Source organism: Simochromis diagramma, unplaced genomic scaffold (assembly GCF_900408965.1).
Source record: "Simochromis diagramma unplaced genomic scaffold, fSimDia1.1 OVJJ01000553.1, whole genome shotgun sequence".
NCBI lineage: Eukaryota > Metazoa > Chordata > Actinopteri > Cichliformes > Cichlidae > Simochromis > Simochromis diagramma.
The window spans coordinates 3,349,953-3,376,440 of NW_024387095.1; the positions used below are offsets into that span (position 1 = coordinate 3,349,953).

The 26,488-nt window shown below is 40.5% G+C and overlaps 1 protein-coding gene across 5 annotated transcripts; it reads right to left on the reverse strand.

Moving 5' to 3' along the window:
- Window positions 1-13,585: 13,585 nt before the first annotated feature.
- eef1db (eukaryotic translation elongation factor 1 delta b (guanine nucleotide exchange protein)) lies at window positions 13,586-25,116 on the reverse strand. 5 transcript variants are annotated; one of them, XM_040046390.1, is made up of 10 exons: window positions 24,973-25,113; window positions 23,343-23,352; window positions 17,982-18,099; window positions 16,807-16,878; window positions 15,993-16,055; window positions 15,555-15,651; window positions 14,980-15,092; window positions 14,696-14,902; window positions 14,410-14,604; window positions 13,586-13,720 (listed from the first exon to the last, which is right to left on the reverse strand). In XM_040046390.1, exons 3-10 carry the CDS (start codon window positions 18,093-18,095, stop codon window positions 13,682-13,684), a joined length of 900 nt encoding a protein of 299 aa, XP_039902324.1. In that variant the 5' UTR covers window positions 18,096-18,099; window positions 23,343-23,352; window positions 24,973-25,113; the 3' UTR covers window positions 13,586-13,681. The 5 variants fall into 5 exon arrangements, with proteins under 5 accessions (XP_039902324.1, XP_039902321.1, XP_039902323.1 ...); XM_040046387.1 differs by lacking the exons at window positions 23,343-23,352; window positions 24,973-25,113 and adding exons at window positions 18,563-19,830; window positions 22,659-23,324; XM_040046389.1 differs by lacking the exon at window positions 23,343-23,352 and having other exon boundaries at window positions 24,973-25,116.
- Between the last annotated feature and the right edge of the window lie 1,372 nt (window positions 25,117-26,488).

Here is a 26,488-nt window from a genome sequence, read left to right on the forward strand (position 1 = left end):
CACATGGGGGTCCAGAGCCAGTGATGGGGTGGCAGGGTGTCTTTGTATTGAGTTAACCTGCGCATGTCACGGTCCTGGGTCGGCGACCCAGTGTTTTGAGTTTTGTATCATTATTGAGTTTTGATTTTGTCATAGTTTATCTTTTCTAGTCTTTTGGTTTCTGTTTCTGTGTTCTATGGTCTGCTGTATTCCCTAGTCAAGTTTGCGTCTGTTATGTTTCCTGTTTTACTTTGAAAGTCTGTGTCCCATGTCAATGTATTGAGTCTCGCTTCCCCTTGGTCTTGTCATGTCAGATTACTCCCAGCCGTGCTCTCCTTGTGTGTCTCATTTCCCTCGTTATCCCTCAGTGTATTTAAGCCCCGTGTTTCTTTTTGTCAGTGTCGTGTCGTCTGTGTTACATCCCTCATGTCATGTCAGGTTAAGGGGTTTCAGGATTGTTGTGCAGTTCATGTTCCTGTAAGTGATTCATGTGTTTCATCATGCACTCTGCACAAGGTCCTGCTCATAGTCATTGCCAGTCTTCCTACTTTGTCATAGTTAAGTCACAGTTTTCTTAGTTTAGTTTTCCCAGTGTAGGTTCTAGTTTAGTTTCGCCACTGCCCGTGCTGCTTTATGTTGCCCCCTGTATCAGCCATAATAAAGGCTCGCCTTTTGTTAAAGTTAGTTCTGTCTCCTCGCCTGTGTCCGCACCTGGATCCAACACACACCTCCGTACGGTCTGCCTCCGCCAATCATGGCAGCGCAAAGGAAAGTAGTTAGGAAATGGTAAGCACTGAACCTGTGAGGCCACAGCAGGAGTTCATTCTTCTTGTTTTACAGTGGGAAAAAAAAGGATGTAGCAAGCATTATGTCACCCGCTGATTTGTAAAGTCCTTTCACAAAGCCTTGATTTGAATATTTTTATGCCATCACAGTCTTGGTGTTTTGAAATCAGCTGTGAGCAGGTGCTCAGAGTAAACAATCACTTCTGTAACTACCAGTCCATTTAGCCCATTCCCTGGTTTTCCATTATATCGACACCCAGACTGTATGATCTAAAAAAGTAAAGTACCCTTGCCCCTCTCTAAGTCAGGTAGCAGTAACTGAGTCAGTTAATTATGTAATAGTATATGATGTGACCGGTGTTTTAGTGCTACTTGGCTTTAAAGGCACAGTCAGTAATTTTTTAAAGATGACTTAATAGAAATCCAGAATGTTTTACTCATAAATATACATTGATTAATGCATAACAAATTGATGTTTTCTCATAAACTTAGAATTAATCCATTAAAAGTAAATGGGAGCAGGTATCAGTTTGTGGAAGCCGCCACATTGCCCCAGCATTTTAAATACAGTAACTAAGATGGACTGAGATGGATGTTCTGCCTAAATGTGGATATGTGTGTGGTTAGAGAATGGCCACACACGTAGTATGACTTATATGTTACTTTTAATTTAAAGTTCACAAACTCTTTCAAACAATTTTTGATCATTTAACATTTGTAGCTGTATGACGCGTCTTTCTCATTCTGTCTTTATCCCCCATCACCACTCCTCTCATTCCACCCTCATGTTCACCTCCTCACCTCAAGGCTTATCTCTTGAACTGAAGTCACGGCTCTAAAACATTTATCTATTTTCACAATTGCTAACATAATGTCAGCTAATGTTAGACTTAAAAAACAGACAGTTTCAGTAACGCTGGCTAACAGTTTGTGTATTTGTCCTTTTGCAATCTCCTGACATCTAGTGGTGAGATTTTGCACACTGTACCTTTAAAAACATTGTACCAGTTTAGCATTTCAACCAAAGCTTGGCCCCTGAGAACACCCTGATGAATATTAACTCTGGTGTTGTTATTAAGCCATTGATCTCTGACTTTCTTTATGCCTACAAACACACCAGGTCCTCACAGTGTGGCTTGGATCGTTTGTGGTTAGTGAACAAACTTGTCTGGGATCTCATCACGCTGAACACGTACAAAAGTTTTCTCATCCTCTGTGTGTTTCTCATATGTGGGCAGCACTCTCGACCCTCAGGAGAAAACATGTTTTCCAACCCATTAGTCACTGCCAACTGGCAGGATAGAGTTCTTATCACGTTTATTGATCAGCATGGGAAAAGATTGAAGTTTTTTATTTGTGTGTGTGTGTGTGTGTGTGTGTGTGTGTGTGTGTGTGTGTGTGTGTGTGAGAGAGAGAGAGAGAGTGGGTGTGAAAGGTAAGAAAAGGACTCTGTTGCCCCTGTCAGGCAAACAAAGCCTCAAACCAGCTTTAGCCACACTGTAAAATCAAAACTGTCCCCATTAAAGCTGCTTGTTGCTCTTAACAAAAGCAACTGCAACACAACAGCGCACCAGAAGTGTTCTTCCAAAGTTCTCAAGTGTCCCTGGTGTTTGCAGATTATTGCTTATTGAAATGTTTTGTTATTCAGTGTAAGTGAACAAACAGTTCCTAAACTGCATTTTAGTGAGATGTTTGCTGAATGAACATCACACTGATGAAACAGCATTAGATTCAAGTGTTTTCTTTTTTACGATGTTACGCTTATGTGCACTCATAATAAAAATCATGGCAGTCCCTGGCAGTACAGCTTATTACTTATGCTTTTTGGTGTTTTGGGGGGTTCCAGTCAGTTAATCACCAGGTTTTTAAAAGAAAAAGACACAAGAAAATATAACGTTGGTATTTTGAAAGGTAGTGCTTACCTTTCAAGAAGATGCTTCTTATATTGCAGTTACACATTACCTATAAGGGAAGGGTGCAGACTATATTAAGTGCTTTGGGGTGACTGCTGTTGTGATTTGGTACTATATAAATCAAACTGAATTGAATTATATCATATTATTTTTGGATACTTAGATAATATTTATGAGCCATATCATGAGATCATTTATAGCGTCTGTCTTTTTAAAATACCTTGCAAGTAACTAACATATAAATTAGTATGATTTGTTTCTCCTTTGCTTTAAAGCTGACAGTCATCATTATCTACATTTTAACTGTCACGAGGAACAGGTAAACAATACTATCAGTGTTACACCAATTCTGAACAATTACAGGGTAATGCTGGTAATTTAGAGTCATGGGGTTTGTTATGAATTATAATTATAGTTTTTAGAGGAATGTTTATTTTACTTTCTGGTTGTTTGTGAAGCCCCTTACCACTGACATATAAATCATTCAAGCATAAAAAAGCATCAAACTCAAGAGATGAACCAGTGTTGTGTCCACACATAACAGACAACTTACCGAAGAAACAAGTTTAAATTGCATTGTAATTGCAGCCTGTCACAAAAAAACCGTGATTTGTTTCATTTCTTTAGTACATCTATGAAAAATGATAAAGATAACATGGTTTGACAAGCATGAAATAGTATCTTTGCAACAACAAGGTGATTCAAAAAGAGCTATTAGCCAAAAACCTACATATTTCAGCATGGGCTGTAGCACGTCCTGAAAATATGAAGAAACCGGACAAGTGAAGGACAAAAGAAGTTGCCGGTGTAAAAACTATCCACAGCAGATGAACTGTATCTGAAAGTCTTTTTTTTTTTATTTTCAGAAATAGGGGGTAAAAATCCAGCAAGGACCTGATACACGAGCTGAGAGAATCATCTACTGTTCACTGAAGCTTCATCAGATACAGTCTCAGTCTTAATTTCTGTCAAGAAACCATTCTCAGGAAATGGGGGGGAAAAGGCTAAGGTATGTCAAATTACTTACCTATTAATATCAGGCAACAGATATGGAGTAGTGAATCTAAACTGGAAATTGCTGGTTCAAGTATGTACAGAGGAGATCAGGAGAGAGGTGAGTGTCTAAATCTGTAAAACATGCTGAGGGCTCTGTCATGGTTTGGGATGAATTTCACTTACTGGTGTTGTGGATCTTATAAAAACTCGTGGACTTTTGACTGTAGAAAAGCACTGATTGTTATGAATGGCTGTGTGGCAGGCAGGATTTGGACACGAGAGACGGGAGATAAGATAAAAAAAAAATCAGCTTTGATGCTACACTCAAACAAAATACACAACAAAGACTGGCGAAGAATGAGGAATTCAAAACTACAGAAACAATAGCAAGAAGACACGTAACCATGAGGAATGATGGAGGACATGACAATGAAGTAAGACAGGTGGGAAGCAAGCAGGAGACAACCGAAAGAACAGCTGAACTTAAGAAAATGAGACAAAGGATGCGAAACTAAATACAGAGCACAACAAACAAGACTATAAAACAGGAAGTAACTGAAGACGGGAACAGAATTTAGGTGGGCAGGAAAAACAAACATTAACTATAATTACAAATTTTAAAAAAAAAGATACCAGTGGAAAAAAAAGGTAAAAATGATCTAAATCATGGAGCTAGCTCGTTCTGCCTCATCTTCACTGGCCATGCTGATATTCTCTGTGCCTGCATCCACATGATGACCTTCCAAACGATAAAAAAAATATTGCTGTAAACAGTGTATTTTGCAACACCAAGAAACAAACAATAGCATATAATATGAAACAGTAGATGTTTTAATTTCATCATTCATTACATTTCGTCATATCGCACAGCCCTACAAAGAAGAGCTTTGAATGTCCTTCAAGAATCCTGCACTGAAGTCTATTTAAAGAAATCACAACGAAGATGAGAGAGTTCAGGCTGTGCTGAAGAATTAAAGTGCTCATAAAAATTATTGATTTTCAAAGCCTGTTAAAACTGTACAAACTCTGTTTTTTTCCCCCTCATATGCAGTATTTCTGCACTTATTTTCCAAGCAAAATAAAAAAAATCAGGGGTGACTCAAGACTTTTGCACAGTACTGTGTGTGTGTGTGTGTGTGTGTGTGTGTGTGTGTGTGTGTGTGTATACATATACAGGGTGGGCCATTTATATGGATACACTGTAATAACATGAGAATGGTTGGTGATATTAAAGTCCTGTTTGTGGCACATTAGTATATGTGAGGGGGCAAACTCCTCCAGATGGGTGGTGACCATGGTGGCAATTTAGAAGTCGGCCATCTTGGATACAACTTTTGTTTTTTCAATAGGAAGAGGGCCATGTGACACATCAAACTTATTGGTAATGTCACAAGAAAAACAATGGTGTGCTTGGTTTCAACGTAGCTTACATATATATATATATATATATATATATATATATAAAAACACCCAGCACGCCCCTGTGGGCGGTTTTATCCTTCAAGCTCGGGTCCTCTACCAGAGGCCTGGGAGCTTGAGGGTCCTGCGCAGTATCTTAGCTGTTCCCAGGACTGCGCTCTTCTGGACAGAGATCTCCGATGTTATTCCTGGGATCTGCTGGAGCCACTCGCCTAGCTTGGGAGTCACCGCACCTAGTGCTCCGATTACCACGGGGACCACCGTTACCTTCACCCTCCACATCCTCTCGAGCTCTTCTCTGAGCCCTTGGTATTTCTCCAGCTTCTCGTGTTCCTTCTTCCTGATATTGCTGTCATTCGGAACCGCTACATCGATCACTACGGCCGTCTTCTTCTGTTTGTCTACCACCACTATGTCCGGTTGGTTAGCCACCACAATTTTGTCCGTCTGTATCTGGAAGTCCCACAGGATCTTAGCTCGGTCATTCTCCACCACCCTTGGGGGCATCTCCCATTTTGACCTCGGGACTTCCAGGTTATACTCGGCACAGATGTTCCTGTACACTATGCCGGCCACTTGGTTATGGCGTTCCATGTATGCCTTGCCTGCTAGCATCTTGCACCCTGCTGTTATGTGCTGGATTGTCTCTGGGGCATCTTTACACAGCCTGCACCTGGGGTCTTGCCTGGTGTGATAGACCCCAGCCTCTATGGAACTTGTACTCAGAGCTTGTTCTTGTGCTGCCATGATTAGTGCCTCTGTGCTGTCTTTCAGTCCAGCTTTGTCCAGCCACTGGTAGGATTTCTGGATATCAGCCACCTCCTCTATCTGCCAGTGGTACATACCGTGCAGGGCCCTGTCCTTCCATGATGGTTCCTCGTCTCCCTCCTCTTTCTTGGGTTTCTGCTGCCTGAGGTATTCACTGAGCACTCGGTCAGTTGGGGCCATCTTCCCAATGTATTCTTGGATGTTCGTTGTCTCATCCTGGACTGTGGTGCTGACACTCACCAGTCCCCGGCCCCCTTCCTTCCGCTTAGCGTACAGCCTCAGGGTGCTGGACTTGGGGTGAAACCCTCCATGCATGGTAAGGAGCTTTCTTGTCTTTATATCAGTGGCTTCTATCTCCTCCTTTGGCCAGCCTATTACCCCAGCAGGGTACCTGATCACGGGTAGGGCATAGGTGTTGATGGCCCGGATCTTGTTCTTACTGTTCAGCTGACTCCTCAGGACTTGCCTGACCCTCTGCAGGTACTTGGTGGTTGCAGCCTTTCTAGTGGCCTTTTCTTGGTTCCCATTCGCCTGCGGGATCCCCAGGTACTTGTAACTGTCCTCTATGTCTGCAATGTTGCCTTCTGGTAGTTCACTCCCCTCAGTTCTGACTACCTTCCCTCTCTTTGTTATCATCCGACTACACTTCTCCAGTCCGAACGACATTCCAATGTCATTGCTGTATAGCCTGGTAGTGTGGATCAGTGAATCGATGTCTCGTTCACTCTTGGCATACAGCTTGATGTCATCCATGTACAGGAGGTGGCTGACAACTGCTCCATTCCATAGTCAGTATCCGTAGCCAGTCTTGTTAATGATCTCACTGAGGGGGTTCAGGCCTATGCAGAACAGCAGTGGGGACAGAGCATCTCCTTGGTAGATCCCGCACTTGATGGTGACTTGTTCTATGGGCTTGGAGTTGGCCTCTAGTGTTGTACGCCACATCCCCATTGAGTTCCTAATGAAGGCTCTTAGGGTCCTGTTGATCTTGTACAATTCTAAGCATTCCAGTATCCAGCTGTGGGGCATTGAGTCATAGGCCTTCTTGTAATCAATCCAGGCAGTGCACAGGTTGGTCAGTCTGGTCTTGCAGTCTCGGCTGACTGTTCTGTCTACCAGTAGCTGGTGTTTTGCGCCTCTGGTATTCTTGCCAATCCCTTTCTGTGCGAGCGAGCAGTCCAATCCCCGATAATACCAGTGATCACACCGAAGTGGTCCGGCACGGAAGAAGAAGCATGAGGACAATGCTGACCAGACCGAGGTCTTGTTCTCGTCAGATGATCAGCGATGGGCACCAAAAGCCTGAACAGGTGTACCAGTCCACCACAGTGGTCCAGCATCCCTCATGCTGTGCAGTTGCTCCCAAATGGGCCTACCCTCTTTCCGTGGCTCACCATCACTGGGCAGCTCGTTTCTCTAAAGCTAAAGATGTAGCGGATAGAGGAGCTAGTAGTTCGAACCAATCAGACGAACCAATCAAATATATATATATATATTTTCCAAAATAAAAACTATACTATCCGCTTCTTCTGGGCTATATTCTCAGCAGCATATTAAACATATAAGGAGAATCATGTGCTAACAGTTGTCTAAATGACTCGGCTAAAGTTAGTAGCATGCTTGCTTGTTTTTTTTCTGCTTCCACTTGTCTTTGCACTAGGATGATGTCGGCGTAAATGTGCAGTCATATTCGTTGTGTTCCCACTAGTGCTTTCAGGTTAATCTCGTTGAAATGACCTTAACGCCACAACACGGCAAATCTCCGTTAACGAGCTACCGCCGATCGCCCCGTGCATGGGGCTAGTTAACGAGCTAACTGCGCTAACACACTAGTTCCCACCCATGTAATTGAGCATTGCGTGGCACATCCAACATACTGTTTTACTTTAGTCCATGACTCGCTTACCTTCAGGGTCATACGTCACATGAAAACCAAAATAATTCCAAACGCCAGATATGAATGAGGGTGGGGGAGGTTCAATTTGCCATAAATATATATATATATATATATATATATATATATATATATATTAGGGGTGCAACGATATTCGTATCGATATTGAACCGTTCGATACAGTGCTTTCGGTTCGGTACGCATATGTATCGAACAATACAAAATTTGTAATTTATTTTATCAACTTTCCTTCTGACGATGCTGTCTGTGTTGAGCGCTCAGTGAATCTGCGTTCGACTACTCCGCCTAGGCTCGACAGTGCAGCCTAGGCGGAGTAGTCGAACGCAGATTCACTGAGCGCTCAACACAGACAGCATCGTCAGAAGGAAGAGCGCAGGGCAAGCTAGCGAGACAGAAGTTAAGCTCTCCTTGTAACATGGACCTCCCCCACCCTCATTCAGATCTGGCGTTTGGAATTATTTTGGTTTTCATGTGACGTATGACCCTGAAGGTAAGCGAGTCATGGACTAAAGTAAAACAGTATGTTGGATGTGCCATGCAATGCTCAATTACATGGGTGGGAACTAGTGTGTTAGCGCAGTTAGCTCGTTAACGTGTTGGCCGTCTAGCCCCATGCACGGGGCAATCGGCGGTAGCTCGTTAACGGAGATTTGCCGTGTTGTGGCGTTAAGGTCATTTCAACGAGATTAACCTGAAAGCACTAGTGGGAACACAACAAATATGACTGCACATTTACGCCGACATCATCCTAGTGCAAAGACAAGTGGAAGCAGAAAAAAAACAAGCAAGCATGCTACTAACTTTAGCCGAGTCATTTAGACAGCTGTTAATATGCTGCTGCTGAATATAGCCCAGAAGAAGCGGATAGTATAGCTTTTATTTTGGAAAGAGACATTTCTCTGTAATAAACTCTCTTTTCCAAAGATGAGTGATTCCTCAATCAGATACAGGGCTCGCAATATCGCTAGCCTGACGTCCCGGGGCTAGCGATTTTTTCAGTCGGGGTACCAAAATCTATCTCTGCCCTGCCCGTCGGGCTATTGTAGGAAGGAAAAATATATGTCAATGCTTTTGCATTCTTTCGGAAATGTAGCTGGGTAATTATGTCATTGGCATCGGTGAGCCACTGTCAATATGTGACATATTGAAATCGCGTTTGAATTTGCGCTTGTTTTTTGCTTTCACTTTGCAATCATGCGAACTGTGTATAGAGAGCGACAGCACTGATCTGTGAGTGATGATAATTTGCGCACCAATTCCTCTGACATCGTCTTATTAATTGTTAGCTTACTATGCAAACATGACAAGTGAAATCTCCCGCAGCAAGCTTAAACATGTGAGAGGTTGATCGCGCAGAGAATCGCTGAGCTTATGTGAGTGAGCGTGTAAAAGCATTTCAGTTCTGCTGAGCGGTTCGGTATATATATATATATATATATATATATAGATATATGCGTGTGTGTGTATATATACAAATAAAGGATATATTAGGAAAAATGTTTGAATTATAACTACTCCTGGTACTCCAGCAAACTAGGCCAACAATTTTATTTTCACATTCATTCCACAGCATGACGTGCTTTGTATGCGTTTCTTAAAGATAGTAATTAAGAGGAAAAAAACATGCATTTTATGTTATTTATACTAATACTCTTTTCTTCTCACTTTGCTCAAATCTGCCAGTGGAGTGGTAGTCTCTGGGGGTTTTCTTTCCTTCCTTCTTCACCCTCCACCCTCTCCTTTGCCTTTCTTTCTCCTGGGGCTGATGATGCCTCAGACAGTAAATGCTCTCGTCTGTGTTTGGTGTTTGGTCTTGTTTGACTTTGACTTTTGTTTGGGTCACTCATGACTGACTGAAAGACAGATGTTGTGAAGCTATTCTGAGTACATCTGCTTCACAACCTCCCAGTCTTTACTGCATCGATCCATTCATCCATCTGTCATCATGGGCCCATTGCAACCTTTCAAAGCCCAGACGGGGCCTCCTTTATGGGGAGCAGGTTGTCAAAGGATGCACAGACAGATAATCAGACAGACAGGCTGTTAGCTGAGGCAACATTAGTCTGTCTGCAAAGTGAAACAGGCCGCAGGGGCTCTGCTGCTACAAAAACCCTGTATTTTAACAAGCCATTAAATTCACTGTTGGCTCTTTAAAGCTTATTTTTCTTCAGGGAAGAGAGGCAGAAACCTGTCAGTGAGGTATAATTGTTTCATTTGTTTCTAGCGCAAATCAACATCTCATTTAAAGTCAAGCTCCCAGTGGAGGGAAAAGTGAAAGCTTTTGTTACCTTTTTTGTTTTGCTTTGTTTTTTCCAGTGGTAGATATAAATCCCTAAACTAGTTTAGATACATTTACTAACTGCCATTAACTGGGGTTCCCTCAGGATTCAAGTAAAAATAATCACATACCTCACAAAAATACTGGGAAAAAAAGAATGAAAGCACCAGAGTGGAGCAGCTTACAGGAAGCAGAGAGCACTCTTTTTTAACCCATTATGGAGCTATGATGGTAAATACTGAAGAACGCTACAGGTGACTAATTGCACTAAACAGTCTGAACAAGATTAGTGTGTTATGAGCCACATGCATATATGTCCCTTCTTACAAAATGATAACACAATGCTTGGTGAAGTCTAGCCCCAACACTCTAAATATGTTGCTCCATAACATGCACATATTCCTACAAATTTAAATTGTTCCTGACTAGCTTATGTGTTTATATCAGTTACTGTGGATTTAGAGATAGCAAGTGATTAGCCTATATGCCAAAAAATGCATTAGCATATGTTTGCTTTAAGCGATAGCTTGCTGAGCCACTAAACCAGAAGAGAGAACATGTCAGATCAATAGTTTAGCTTTTAAATTTTTAGCATGTTAGCATTGTCTTTTATAGGCTAATTATCTTGCTACTGTTAGCATACAACTCAAAATTTGTTAAGACCTAAAACAATCTTTCAAAAGTAGATAAAAGCATCAAAATTTAAAAACATGTCTCCCTGGCACCATTAATTTATTGCCAACTTGAATTTAAAAAATTTCAAAATTTTTTAGTTTGACAATCGTTCCCATTTGGATAACTATTATTTTATGAAATAATTTCACCCACTGGATCAATTTAGAAGTGTTTTTTCTTGATTTATATGCTTCTAGCTTGTTTGTTTCAAACAAGAAGTTTTTTGTTTCAAAAACTATTTAATTTCAGTTATAGATGTGTTACATTTTGCACCAATGATCCAATGACAAATGTTGCTGCACAGGTCAAGGGATCACATTTTACCTCTAAGTTAACGCTATGAAGCTGGTTTCAGAGATTCATTGGTGCATGAAGACTTCTTTGCCCTTGGTTTGCTCTGCTGGCACACCCTGTCATCGGCTGTTATTGTTTTTCTTACAGGCTAACACAGAGAGACAGATAACTGTCTGTCAGGCTGCGCTGCCCAGCTATAAAGTTCCAACTAGGAACTCAAGGGTAATGTTCTCTGCATTTTAACTGTCCTAGTTTAAGCCATTATAATTAGATTGTAATTATATTTAATGTTGGTTTTATTTATTGTATTTTTAGTTTATTTCAGGTTAATTATTACCTCATTTTAAAAAATGCTTTATTGGATTTTATTGTTATTGAGGTACATATGTTAAAATATTTGTTTTTATATTTGATGTTTTCAACCCACCTTGTAAGAAAGGAATTTCCCAACTTTGGGATGAATAAAATGTATCTGTTTTACATGTCATCTTACCTGGCAAGTTCACCTTAGTCTGTCTCTCTGGGTGACCTTCCTACCCAGCCTATATAATACAAGGCTAAATAGTTCTATCTAGTGGACAAGTGAAAGCATTGCATCCTCAAAAGGTTACCAAGTGGCCCAGAATCACTTTCATTAAATAATGAATAATAAAATTGTATTAAACCAGTAATAAGCATATTTCACTAGTAAGTCAAATAAATGTTACTATGAACTAAACAGAACATCAAGCCTCTGAAAACTTCCACAACTTTATCTAAAATATGAGCACACGTGGAATTTCAAACTTTGAAACTCTTGTGTGTTTGACTCCTTGAAATTCAGAAATCCATCACAGTGATTATAATGCTTCATTATTATTTATCATTTCTCTACCATTTCTCTAATAAGCTCTGGGAGTCACATCACTCAGGGGGATAAGCTGACTTCACCCTAACTTTCCTCTCACCCCTTCTCCTCTTTGGGTTTTAAAAGGTTTGAAACCTGAAAAATATATAAAAAGATCTAACTTAGCAAAAGTGAATCATCATAAGAGGTACCTTTGGTTAAAGCAAGACACGGGGGTGAAAATCCTGCGATTAAATGAAAACGTCGCTGTAAACATCACCAAATAAGAGCTGCTCTTACAGTTTACATTACCGTGTGTACATGCATTTGAATCCTTCGTATGTATGTGATCAGAAGTGGAAGAGAGAGCCAGATCTTCTATTTGAGTGAACAAACCAATAAAACATAAAATAAACTATCCCAGCTTTCTTGTTAATCTGATGTTGGATGAGAAGTCCTGACTCAGTGTCCGCGCTAATCCATCCCAAAGGTGTTCTATCGGGGTCAGGACTCTGTGCAGGCCAGTCGAGTTCTTCTACACCAAACACACTCGTCCATGTCTTTATGGACCTGCTTTGTGCACTGGTATGCAGACATGTTGAAACAGGAAGGGACCATCCCTAAACATTGTCCAGAATGTCTTGGTGTGCTGAAAAATTAAGAGTTCCTTTCACTGGAACCAAGGGGCCAAGCCCGAACTCCTGAACAACAATCCCTTACACCACCTTTGAAACTTTACACTTTGCGCAATGCAGTCAGACAACTACCATTGTCCTGGCAACCACCAAACCCAAACTCGCCCATTGGGTTGCCAGACAGAAGCCTGATTCCTCACCCCAGAGAACACATCTTCACTGCTCCAGAGACCAGTGGCAGCGTACTTTACACCACTACATCTGACACTTGTGCTTGGTGGTGGTTTGGGAGTAGCAGTTTAGCCATGGAAACACATTCCTCCTGTTTAACCAGTTTACTTACACAGCAAAAAAAAAAGCATCTAATTCTGCCATGTTTCCCACTTTTGACAGAAATGATGTGACCTGTCTGACACTGAATGAGCACTACACTGAATGAGCACTACTACACCTCCAGCTTCTAGTTTGTAACACAGAGGTCCATGTCCTGCACAGGGTGGAGGAAAACTTCAACAAGCCTCTCTATCCTGATGTGTAGCTCTACTATCACCTTTTGTATTGTAACACAGCCAGTCTTCTTTATATTAGCTGTTTGATGAAACCAGGCTTTCTGCTTTAGTGTCTGTGTGGCTTTTAATGCATGATTTGACTCTCTTGTGCACAAAATTAAGACAAATTGCGATAGACTGTGTGAGTGGTCCTACAATCCTCCAATCAAATTGTTTTTTTGTTTGTTTGTTTTTTCTAAGAAAATAATTAGGCAAATTTACCAATTGGGTTCTTCTTCAAGCATCTCTCATGTGCGGTGAATTAGAGATCCAAGAAGACTGTTTCAGTAGCTTAACCTTAACCTTAGTGATGCATTATTTTACTATGCATCACTATGATCTTCCAGCCAGGTTAAAAAACACAGACACCTACCTAAAAAGATAAAAAAGAAAAGTGCTGTCCAATAAGCTTGCTTTGTGGTACACCCCTCACCTCAGACATCTTTTTTCACATTCCTCTTGAAATGGCTGAATACCACATTCAGCCATGCAGCAAGTTTTAAATCCATCTGCTCTGAGACCTCCGTCAAAATACGAGAAACAGAGAACTTAGGTTCAGTGCAAGAGGTTATTTTATTATTATTATTTTTAACCGTTGACACAATCAGCAGAGAATCAAGGCATGACATGAAGACATGAAGAGGACGGGGTCAGATCTTGTTGAATGCTGCTACGTCGACACTCTGGACCTAAAATAAAGCAAAAAAATGGAAGTGTACCAGGATTATTCACGACAGCGAGTAACTGCATGTTTTGATTTTACACCGGATACTGTTCCTGATGTCACCCTGAAGAAAAAAAAAATGAGTCAAACTGTTCTTGTACAACTGCTCGTGTTATGGAGTCTTTCAGCTTCACTTTGTCCCTTTCTGCCTCAAGGTGGCAGCAGTGTGCTGACTGTGGCAGATAATGTGATGATTCTGACACACTGCTCTTATTTTCCTAGGTGAGCCATCCTCACTGAACCTAATCTGTTCACTCCAGCTTCTCTGATGCTTTTAATCTATTTTAATTTCTATGTTTGAGTATGTTTACCTACATTTTAATGATAAAAAAAATGCATATATGTAATTAAAATTAGCATTAAAAGAGTAAGGAGGAGTAGAGGGGAAACGGTGGCTTTGTCTATTAGCCGTTTTACTATTGCAAGTTAATGCGATTTGGATTTCAGCAGCAGATGGCTGTCCCTCCATGAGCCTGGTTCTTTAGGTCTTTCCAGCAGTTTGAGTGTTCTTCCTTCCTACTGTCACTAGAGCATCATTTGATTTTGGGGGTTTTAGTGGAGTGATTGCTATTGTGATTATTAAATTCTGGATACCCAGTTAGTCTGTTATTGTATGAGAGCTTAACAGAAATAAGAGTACTGAACAAGACTTACATAATCCTCAAACTTGGTGATTTCCTCCTCTAACATGTCTGTTCCCACTTTGTCGTCCTCCACCACACACGCAATCTGGAGCTTTTTGATGCCATATCCAACAGGAACCAGTTTGGACGTCCCCCATAACAGACCGTCGGCCTGTACTGAGCGCACACACTCCTCAAGCTTCGCCATGTCTGTTTCGTCATCCCACTAAAAGAAGCAGAAAAAACAGACAGTGAGCTTTTTTTTTTTCTTTTTTAAATAATTGACCTACGACCGGGCTCAGACTGAGCAGACTTACAGGTTTGACATCCAATAAGATGGAGGACTTGGCAATGATGGCAGGCTTCTTGGCCTTTTTCTCTGCATACTCTTTCAATCTCTGTTCTTTGAGTTTGTCTGCCTCTTCATCTTCATCACTACCAAACAGATCAATATCATCGTCATCCTCCTCCTCCTCCTCCTCCTCTTTAGCTGGGGTGCTGGTCTTCTGCTGGACAGCGGTGCCCTGAAAAAAAAATTAAAAGAGTGGAAACATCTCTGGATTCTAAAAGGTGAAAGCTGGTTGAATGTTTAAAAACTCACGTTTGTATAAGGGACTGAAGGAGCAGAAGCTGGGCTGACGGCTGCAGGAGACTTCTCCAAAACTGCAACCCGACATTCCAGTTTGGAAAGTGCTGCCCTCAAGTTCTCCACCACTAAAGAGACATGAGATACAAGAGTGCGTTTAGCATGAATGAGGAACATGTGAATATGAATAAAGAAGTGATGCATATTCTAGCAGATCAAACACTGTGAGAGTTAAGACAACAGCACTGAATAATCCTTTAACTTTACAACCAATCAAATGTAAATCAGTAGTTAATCCTGTTCATTCACTTGTCTCTGTTTTACAAAAGGTCTCCAGCTCTGTAGGTCTGCTAGACTGGTGCCTGCATTTGCAGTTAGAGAGCTTGTTGATTAGGAAAAAAAAAAGTGTGACGACACCATTTTCATGTATTTAAAAAAAAAAAAAAAAAAAAATCCTGTCAAAGTCATTTGATCATTATTAGCTGCAGTTCTAATAATACTTAACTTCAGCTGAGGGCACCAAAATAGCTCTGCTGTAAGTAAAGAAGGAAAATGCATTAACACCTGATCAAAGCTGAAAACAAACCCACCTTTGTGTAAGCTCTGGTTCTCCAGCTCCAGGCTCTTGATGCGGGAAACGAGTTCTCCGTGATCAGCCGAGCTGCTGCTGATGCTGCTGCCTGTGCTCTGAACCGCAAAGACAGAAACGGAGAGGGATCAATACAGTTTAATGAGAACATCTGATGGAGGATGTGGAATATTAGTCTTTTCATCAAACAGAACACCCATGTGTGAGAAAACAGCAGGTTGCAGTCTCAACAGCCAGGCTCTAGAGCCAGAAAGTGACAGCACAAGTACGCAGCAGTTTACAGACCCCAGTAGAAATATGCAGGTGACTGTGCCTGAATTGGAAACTGCACAAAAAAGGCATCTGTAAGCTGAGGTATTCAGATCAGTAAAGTGTGGTTTTCAACAAAGTCCACTGACAGAGGTGCTTCCAGTGACACACAAGCTTTGGAGGCACTTACAAGCTGAGAATGTTGGCTTATGGGAGGCTGAGCAGACCCTCTGTTACACAGTGTAGTCTTCAGCTTGGGGCCAGATTTCAGGGACGAAAGGAAATGAGGAGAAGGGAAGGAGCAGGATTTATTGAAGTTCATGCCAAAAGGAGAGCAATGAGGAGCACAGAACAGAAAGCAACTGGAGCAACCACAGGAAATAAACAGAGCTCGGAGGTCACAGAAGAGATAAAAGACTACAACCATATTTTTAGACTAAACCACATTTACACTTTAGAGCCTTCAGATCAACAGAGAGCTTCAACTCAAACAAAATCTCCCTTATCAGTTAGTTTAATCCATCTCCGTCAAGGAAATGAAAGCTAGGAAAAGTCAGAAAAAAGGAGGGCAACTGGTCCTATGTGTATTAGACTGTCACCATAAAATGATAGCACTATAGCTATGTTATTTCTAAATACAAACTAGTTTTTGAGCTATGCCGATGTCAGACTGCACTATTATTTCTTTTTAAAAAGATGATGATCACAGTGCCTGATAGTAGTCTGAACTGGGCATTATGCGAATATGTAAGCTAAGATTAGACAGCTTACCTTTTGGAATAACTTGAAATTATTTCCAAGCCAATTTCAATTTGTCATCTCCATTTACTTAAAAGAGAAAGACACTACCCCCAAAACTAAAAGGCTGGATGCTCTGATCTAAATGGTCGGGATTGGTGAAATTATATTAGTATGCATACATGTACTTGGATAATTTAAGCACTTTTAATACCACATCAATGTTATCCATCAAATGGAAATACAGCGTGTTCGATGATACTTACCCCTGCTAGAGACTTTTGGATGTTCTCCCGGGCCCGGGCAATGTCCTGAAGAATGGTGTTGGCGCCAGCATCCTTAAAGAAAATGAACAGCTGTCAACTTTATGACGCAAGGACAGACTCCACAATTAAAACATTTCATTCCAAAATATTAGATTGATTTACACCCCCCAAAAAACAAACAAACAAAAAGGAAAAAAACAAACAAAAAACTGCATCTACACAGCTCTGGTCAAACCGGACCTCTAGCAGATTTGTGCTGCAGGTGCCTTTTGTATCATTCTAATTAGTCAACTAATTATTCTGGCTCAAAACACATGGTTGTGTCCAAAATACCAAAATTAAGGCTTCAGAATCCAAAACCAGCAGAAGATGTCACAGTGGCGATCTACTTAGATGTTTACATTTTAATGTGGCCCGCGACCAAGGCCGTAATTTATTTAAATTACAATGTAATTATATCTACATACAAATATTTAAGGATAGGTACACTAGAATAAGGAGCTAACAAGTCAGGTTTTTACAGGAAACAAAGATAATTATACTAAATAATTTTAAGTACAGCGCAAGTAAAAAAAAAACATAAAAATAAATAAATAAAATAATTCAATAATAAATAATCAACATAATGAATATTCAATAATGATGTACAAAAATAATAATGTAAAAAGGCAAGATTAATCCACTTCATAATACCAAAAGGCCCTGAAAAGTACAAAATACTAATGATATAAGATGGCGAAAAATTGTTTGTTTTCCTCCTAAACTACCAGGAAATTGTGTAGTACTTAAAGTTACTTAAAGTACAGTTATTTTCTGTTTCCAGTAAAAATGTCCTGTATCTACCTGTAAGTATTTGTATGTAAATATACTTACATTACAATCTCAAATAAGATACGCTGAAATTCGTCCTTAGACAGAAGGTATATTGTAACGTATTACTTTATTTATTTTTAATTACAATAAAATATAACTTCAAATTCAGCCTGTGGAATAATACAGTTTTGATCAAATACAGAACAGAACAAACAAAATCTATGCACTGTTAGAATCTAATCTCTACGCAAAGACACTTAAGATGTAAATAATCCACATTAATATGGTACAATGGTTTCAGATTAGATGTGAGGATTAAAAGCTTAAAGCACAAGATTTAACTTGTAAGGCAGCGTGGTTACCTTTGTAGGTTGTGGTGAGCCATTCATGTGCTCGTAGAAGCGCCTCTCTGCTTCGTCATAGCGTGGTTTGTCAAACCAGATCTTTTCCTTGGCCAAAAAATCCACTGCACTCATTTTTCTACAAAGTAGAAAGCAGGGAAGGAAAAGACAGGGATGTATGAACAGGACACAGAAGGTCAGGGAAAAAGGAAATGAAGCCTAAATTATTACTAATTCTTATACTAAAAATCACCCAGCATACAGAGATTTCACCAATACAAAATCTGACTTTTTATTCTGTAAGAGACTAATTTTAATTTAGTTTTAAACAGCTATTCTCCACCAACAGCCACCCCAATCCAACTATACAAATGCATAACAAAAAAAGAGGATGGTAAAACACAACAATGGGTCAGATAGTCAAAACACAAAGCATAAGGAAAAGATTGAACACAGATGAATGACAAAGAATGGCTTAAAGAAAAGAAAAATCAAATTCATGTGGGAAAAGAATGGAGGTGATATGATGGTCAAAAAACCCAAAAAAACAAAAGATGAACTGAAACATCTGGAGCAGTTCCCTTCTCCCGGTTTGATCATACTTGTCCCTCAGTGGGGCGGCCGAGGCAACTGATGAGGCTTCTGCTTCTGGCCTGCGCTCCTTCTTCACAGCTTTATTCCCACTGCAACCATGGAAATGGCTCTCAGCAGCATCATACCGCCACTTGTCCAGCCACACCCGCTCACTGTTCGGATGGAGGAAATAGCGAACTCCTGCAGCTGCTGCTTCTTCCTTCTCCAGGAGCTCAGCCGGCTCCTCTTCCTCTTGTATCGGGTGCAGAGCATGGAAGACCTCAGCTTTCCCCTGTGGGACCACACATGTTTCCTCTGCTACAGTTTCTTCATTTTCCTCCTCCTCTTCTTCTTCTACAAGGCTTTGAGGGTGGTCACTACATCTGGAAGTAGCAGTGCAACTGGACCGTTTGGTGGAATTGTTACCATACAGGTTTTGGTAAAAGGCTGCCTCAGCACGGTCATAAAGTGGTTTGTCCAGCCACACGTCTCTGAGCAGCTCCACTGGGATGCGGGGCAGTCCGTTAACTGATTGCCGTACGGTTGGTGTGATGGCTGCTTGGATGACAGGGGTTGCAGGAGTTGGGGCTAGAGACTGATATCCTTCATCAGGTGTTCTGGATGCAGTGGAGCGACTGGATGGAGCTTGAAGGTCCAGAGAGTTTGGAACTGATGGCTGCATCGACCCCTCAACAAAGCGGCGTTCTGCTTGGTCAAATGTCGTCTTGTTTACCCACACTGTTTGTACAACATGGTGGCAGGCCACTTGGTCACCATGGTTGCATGATGGGCCAGCAGAAGGTGGAGCTGCAGTGGATGAAGAGTTCAATTGTTTCCCGGAGGATGGAGGTGATCGGTTCGACTGGGTGGTCCCATTAGAAGAGCTTGCCAGCCAGCACTGGTAGAGGCTCTCTGCTCTCTCGTAGACGCTCCGTTCAAACCACACATTCGCGCACTCAGACTGCAGACCAATCAACCCAGAGAGGTGATCAGACGGCTGGCTGCTTTGTTTGTTTTTCTCCTCGTTCTTGTGCTTGTCAACTTTTTCTTCTGGGCGGCTCTCAGGATTAAACAAACGTTTTCTGCGGCGACGGCTTTTGCCACTACGCTTTCCTTCTCCGTTTATGCTGCCGCTCTCCGGAGACGACGACGCGGTCTCTCCATTTCTCTGGCCTGGCTCGGCCTTCTTTCTACAACCCAGCATGGTCTTTGTGGACTGATCCACCTGATAGTGGCTGGGAGGCTGACCATGCTCTGACTGATCATCTACAGAGCTCTGGGTGTTCTTCTTAGACATCTTTGCGCCGTTGCGGAGACAAAGAAAAGAGAATAACAGGCACAGGCTTTTGGGTTAGTGAGAGAGAGGCACGGAGGTTTAAAGACACAAAGGGGTCGATCTATTTTACACAGTGCTGCTGATGAATTATTGAACTTTTGCTTTGTTACAGAGATGCACATTTATGGCAATACACTACAAAACAAATTCTACAAATCGGTAGCAGAGAAAAACATGCAGCATGCAAGCAGATGGTGTAGACTGAAGTTAGGTGACTGGACAAAGTCTGTCACCTTGAGAATTCAGCACTGCACTTTTCACACTTTCGCCACAGCTGAGAAAGGAGCAGGACAGTATTTAGAGACAAGTCCATCATTTCAAAATGCTAATGATCAAAGCAATTACGAGACGGTTTTAGCCAACTGGCTATGGAATACACATTTTTCCTTAGCATCTGGCGGTTGCCAGGACTGACTGGTCTGTAGGCTTGTGTGACTCAGACGTTAGTGCTCATAGTGGCCAAACCTCAATAAATGATGCTCTTGGTTGCTATGTCATCACCTGTTGGTTTAGTGAAGTCCTGTTATGGAGTCTCGAGCTAAGTTTTTCACCATATTTTCAGACTGTGAAACAGAATGCTTACTGGCTTGTCAATCACAATGGATAAGCTTCACTTCTGACAAGATACATCGTAGCCTCTACATATGCTCAATCCAGAAGTCTAAATTAAGCTTTGCCCCAATAAAGCAAGTTAATCCACAAAGACTTTAAATAATTGTGAGAATTTCTATTAAAAAAAAAACCCAATCCTTTCCATGTGGTTATGATTATAAACTATTAATTCATAGAATTAGTAGATTATACACAAGAAGATATGAGATACTGTTCATACAGAGGTGCCTTACCCTATTAATACACAGGCAATGCATGCCTGTCTGACTGATGTTGAGAAACTGAATAATTTTAACATATTGCCCAGTTCTAACTAGAGATGGCAAGATTTTTTTAATATCTTGCTGCATTTTGCATAAGTTCATACTGAAGTTTAAATAAACAACAACACTAAAGCTATTCTGTTATACCTGTATGTAAAAAATACACTGCACCCAAAATATTTCATAGTTCAGCAACACTGATCAATCTAATAAACTTAAACCTACTCCATCCTCCCTATTCTGGTATTTTAAAGAGTACTTAGCAGAAATATTAAGCAACCTAACTAATAGGGTTGCAAACTCCCAGCAAAAATTTTTTTTTAAAAAAAAATAGGGAACCACCCCCCACCCTCCACCTCATGATGCTTAATCGACGTAATCAACTTTAATTTGATGCAGTGTGAAAAAAAAAATGCACAGAAATAAATTATTTTTCAAGAATAATTACATAGATTCAACATCTTTCTTCAACAGAATTGCAGACTGCACAGCCTTCCCAAAGGAAAAAGTACTATAGCTTACTAGGGTATATTAGACTAAATAGTTACTATATACAGTAATGGACTTCTATATATTTTACATAAGATTAAAACTTTGGGTGTAAGATTCAGATAATTATTTATTAAAAGCTCGACATTTTAAATGAGAATAAGAAAGAAAAGTATGTCTTTGTGCCCCCTTTTCCCTGTTAATGCCTTATTGGCCCCCCTGGCTACACTTTGCTAGATCCGCCCCTGCACAGTTACCAGCCGTCAGCTACGTAGAAAAAGATCCTGGTGTAGAAAGTAATATTAAATAAATTCTAACAACAGTTTATCAAGCTTAAACGTGCTGCTGTTGTTCAGCCACTGGTTTCCTCTTTCTGGTGCGAAGTGGGCAATAAACAAACAAGAGAGACGGACTAGCGACAGAAAAGCTGATCAGCTGATCATTAAGCAGTTTCATGATTGAAGTAGCAGCAAGAGAGGGAGGGGAAGAGACAGTCGCTCCACATATCGGTTGTTAAGCTTAACGTGGGAATGCTTTACAAACATTCAGAGATGAACTTACACACTTGCTTTACTTCTCTCTGGGATAACATCCTCGGAGATGAAATGCTGGTTTGGTAGCAAGGCTACAAATACACACAGCCGTTCTATCACGTGAGCACACTGCTCCGACGTGCTACGGTTATGAGCCGAGTTAGTGTCGCAAGCTTTGTGAGGTGCTTTTTTGATATTTAATGGATCGGATTACTTTTTTTTTTTTTATTTCTCTCCGATATCCGATCCAGTAATTTACGTCAGTATCGGACCGATACGTATCGGTCCATCTCTAGTCCTAACCCAGATCAATCGAATCTAATTTTTTATGAGTTGTCTAGAATCTGATTTATCAATCATGTCTTTCACGGAGGACACTGTATTATCAGAGCTAGTAAGATATCCAGCATATGCCATAGCTTTTATATTATTAGCACCATTTATGACTAAATATTTATGCAAAGGATACACATTAAACTGACCTTATAATGCACTCCTTTGTTTACAGCTTCCATTATGTACTTTACAAACCTTAAACAGCTTTGCAACACTGAACATACACAATGACATGATAGCAATCACAGGAAGAAAAGGGGTCATTGAGTAAAAGAAAAACATTAATGGACCAATGCAACGCATGCGCATGCAAAATAAATAAATAAAATTAAAATAATAATACAGTAGGTATTACAATTCAGACATGCACTAAATCATGCATCTTTAAGTTTTAGTAATATACTACAATACAGCAAATGCATTCCCTATTGTTCATACAGAGCTTAGTTAAAATGATCCAAACTAATACAAAGCTATAACAACTTTGGGTACTGGTTTGGGAAGTCATTTCCTGCTTGATGTTTATGAGGAGATCTTAGTCAATCTGTTAACTCACCTTCTTCAGTAAAGGTGTTGAGCTCAACCTAGTATCAAAGTCAAATGCTCAACACGTTCTTTTCATCCAGTTAACCGCAAGCCATTGAAAAGAAATTTATCAATCACCACCTTGCAAAATGAATCAGACAATACAAGGGATACAACATTTAAGGAGGGGGGAAACAGTACAAAAGACGGGCATAACTACCATGATGTGACCCATTGTTTTCTGCACTCCTGTTTTGAAGCCAAACGTTTCTACCATTTCCATTTTGGTTGCAAGAAACTGGATGTGACTTGAAAGGGTATGTCTGAATGTGAAACTGCCTGGTCATTGGCTCCCGACTTGTGATTGACAAGCCGTTATCCAATGAACAAGCAGAAAATACCACTGATAAGCCTCCTATTTGACATGTGGTAGGTTTAAGATTTTATTGAGTATGATCTTAAAGGAGTAACTAAGACAAAGAACTAGCAAAGTGTTTACAGAGGTCAAAACAGAAAGGCTTTTTTCCTCATAGACTAAAGGACAGGAACACTCATTGAAGGCATAGTTATAGCCATCTTTAGGCTTTCAGACTAAAAACCGGTTTAAGGCACTTCCACATCGGCTTAACTTTTTCAAACCAGGAAGCTACATCCATCTTTTGTACTGGTCTGTGCTCAATGCAAGGTATGTGACAGCGTTACAAGGAATACTCACATGTGAAATTCTGAAGGCAAGATGGGAGAAGACAAGCTATACATTAAAAAATGTATCTAGATCAGATATTCAACATGAAAGTCAACCTTTCCGCAGTCTTTAAATGGCTCCACTTTTAGCCTTGGATGATGCTGAATGGGAAAAATGCTTTCACTGAAATCCAATATAATCCTAGAACATGAAGCAAAACTTGGACCCAACCCCCCTTCAGTTGGGAGCACAGTTTATTTTCCTCTACATCATCAAAAGTAGACATTTGCTGTTAAAGCACATCACACCTTTCAATACTCAATCTAATTACCAGATCAAACAAATTAGATACGATGTGGAAAACAGATTTTAATCCATTTTCTTAAAGAACTGCTGACTAGGCTCAGCTGCGGTAGGAGGGGAGGTTCATTTATCAGTTTCAATTTCTGTGCATTTGTGTGTGTGTGTGTGTGTGTATATATATATATATATATATACACACACACACACAAAACTAAACATACTCTTCTGAAGGCACCCCAAAAATATTTCATACAGTAGGAAACTGCCGTTTTTAATTTAGCTTAGTTTTATTAACTAAAGTTAATACTTAATTTCTTGGGAGCTACTTCGAGCTGCAGCTCTAGTGAGTATTTCTGGCAGCAGGGTGGTGCACTGGGTGCTGGATCAGCTCAAAATAAACTACATGGCAATTTTGGAACATGTCATGGCTTCAAGCAGTTTTTGGAAAAGAAAAAAGAAGAATTCTATGCAATGGTTGATTTAGATATAGATATATTTAGATATAGGCTGACATATACTTAAGACAGTTTGATTGTCGGTTTTGGCTGGCTCGCAACATTCAGTTGATATCCCTGTGACTTTATAATTTGGAGAAAAATGAAATCACCCCAGACACCCTGTGGCATTATATAGAATATGCTTTGTTCTCCTTTGATGTCGAGTATCCTTGCATGTATATAGTTGGTGCAATTTCATTCACAAATAATTTAAATCATCAGTCCCTCCTTGATAACATTTAAAGAAGGTGGCTGACAAAGTATATATACGTGATTTAGAACAACAAGAATTCACCTCTCCTGCCCTGATCTGTATAGAAGCTCATCAGTGACCATGTTCCAGGATTCAAGGCAGCACTTCCACTTAAAGATACTTGTGTAACGTCATGTAGAAAACCCTCATGCCAAATGCTAAACAACAAAAGACAGAGCATCAGGAGCGCTGTCAACTTCCAAAGGTGCGCGCCCTGCTAACCTTAGCCAGCTTTCATCTTCTATATTTCGGTCCTAGCTAGAATGAATTCTGCAGTAGCCATTTCATTTGCACCGGAATAAGTCTACTTGTTTTAAAACGTGGCCCCAAAGAGCTTCTTTTTAATACTGACAATGCCGTAAAAACCTAACCAGCACAAGCAGCCACTGAAGCCGGTATCCGGCAAGCGTGACTGCCGCTCCGACAGTGTTAGCACTAGCACGCTGCTCATTCAGCTAGCAGCTTGCTAGCCACGGCTAATCCCAGCCAAGCGCCTGCTCTGTTAACCACTGAATATCCATCAGTTTACCCAAAATGTCTTTTAAAGATTCCCACCACTAACAACCACACCGAAACCTGGCTGTCGGTCGGCGTTGAGCTTACTTACTATTGTGGGGTTTTTTTTGTCTTGTCGGTGTGAGGCCGGGCCAGCGAATAAAACGTGTTTCTCCGGTCGTGAATGACAGCGGGAAGGAGGAAGGAGAGGAAGCGGAGAGGAAGCAAGGAACAGCGGTGATTGTGTGATCTTAGCGGGTGGGGGAGGGAAGGTATGAATCATTAATGTTGCCTCATGCTCTGTGTTGAATGTCATGTCGTTTTGATATATTAAAATTGGAATAAATGTGACACTGGAGTATTTGCATCTCACCAAATTAGGTCACAACTCAGTTTAAAGCTACACCTCATAATTTCCAACCGCTGTCTTAGTATGACAGGCTTTACTGTTTATGATACCTTCACTCAGTTATTATTGTAAGTCTCTAAATCATTTACATCTGCTGTTATAGACAAATCAGTGGCAAAAAAAACAATGTTTCATTCTCTTTGATCTAGATTTCAAAACCTCTGAACTTTTTATTTCTATTGTTCAGCCAGTTCAAGTGAACAGTCTTGAATTTTGACTCATATGACGCACTGGCAGATGAACTATGTAATGTTATTCAGGGCCAAAAAAGGTACTAAATGGACTTGTCTGGAAATTTATTTTTCAAGATTACAATTAGTTTTATGGTGCCTTTTGTTATCAGTGAACTCATGACTTTGTCCATCCGTCCATCCATCCATCCATCCATACACACACACACTCATTCATTTTTTTTAATGTGTACACAGGTCTGGGCTGCAGTCTATAAAGAGACCAGACCTTTCCTCCCTAAATGCCAACTAAAGCTTTTTCAGAGGAATTCCCAACTGAGGCCCACCTCTCCTGGAGCAGGAAGAGGTGGGCCTCAGGTCCAAGTTGCGACCTTGCTAATGGAGAAGGGGCTCCATGTGGCCTAAGACGCAGCAGCTTGTCCACCCTCTTCTACACCCACAGCACATGCTTTGTGGATCAGGCTGCAGTCAAAGGGTAATACATTGTCAGTCAGATTCTTGGCTGACCACTGACTTCAGATCTAACAATATTCAGTGTATAATTTCCCAAAACAAATTAAAACAAGAATTTATTGTATTTATCTTAAATGATTTATCCATATGGCTGCCTATTAATGTTTCTTTCTAGGTTAACTGACTCATTGCTGCAGTGGCTTGTTATCTTTTGTATTGAAGGTCAGAGGTCTGAGCTGTCAGCTAATAGCTGATTTCAAGACTCCAAAACTAACAGAAAAATAAGGAACAGAACCTGATAACATGACACTTTATGAAAATTGATACTTATTTTTAAATTAGAACCATTTTTTTCCCCCATACACCATGTTATACACAACCATACAGTAGCTATACTTGGGACACTATCATTGTACTGGAGCCACACAAATGTGATTACTCTTATCCTAAAATTTAGACGTATGCTTTATCCAAACAAATATTAAATACAATAATAATAATTTAAAAGATTAAAATGATCCACTGACTCTACATTACAATCCAATCAAGAGCAGTAAGGCAGTACAGCAATGAAG

What these genes read in the sequence shown, in the direction of transcription:
- eef1db (XM_040046387.1), bottom strand. Translation starts at nt 19,830, where the DNA reads ATGTCTAAGAAGAACACCCAGAGCTCTGTAGATGATCAGTCAGAGCAT. An exon ending in GCCGCCCCACTGAGGGACAA is followed by an intron (nt 18,100 to 18,562) that starts GTATGATCAAAC and finishes TCTACTTTGTAG; the next exon opens with AAAAATGAGTGCAGTGGATT. An exon ending in TCTTATTGGATGTCAAACCT is followed by an intron (nt 14,605 to 14,695) that starts GTAAGTCTGCTC and finishes TGCTTCTTTTAG; the next exon opens with TGGGATGACGAAACAGACAT.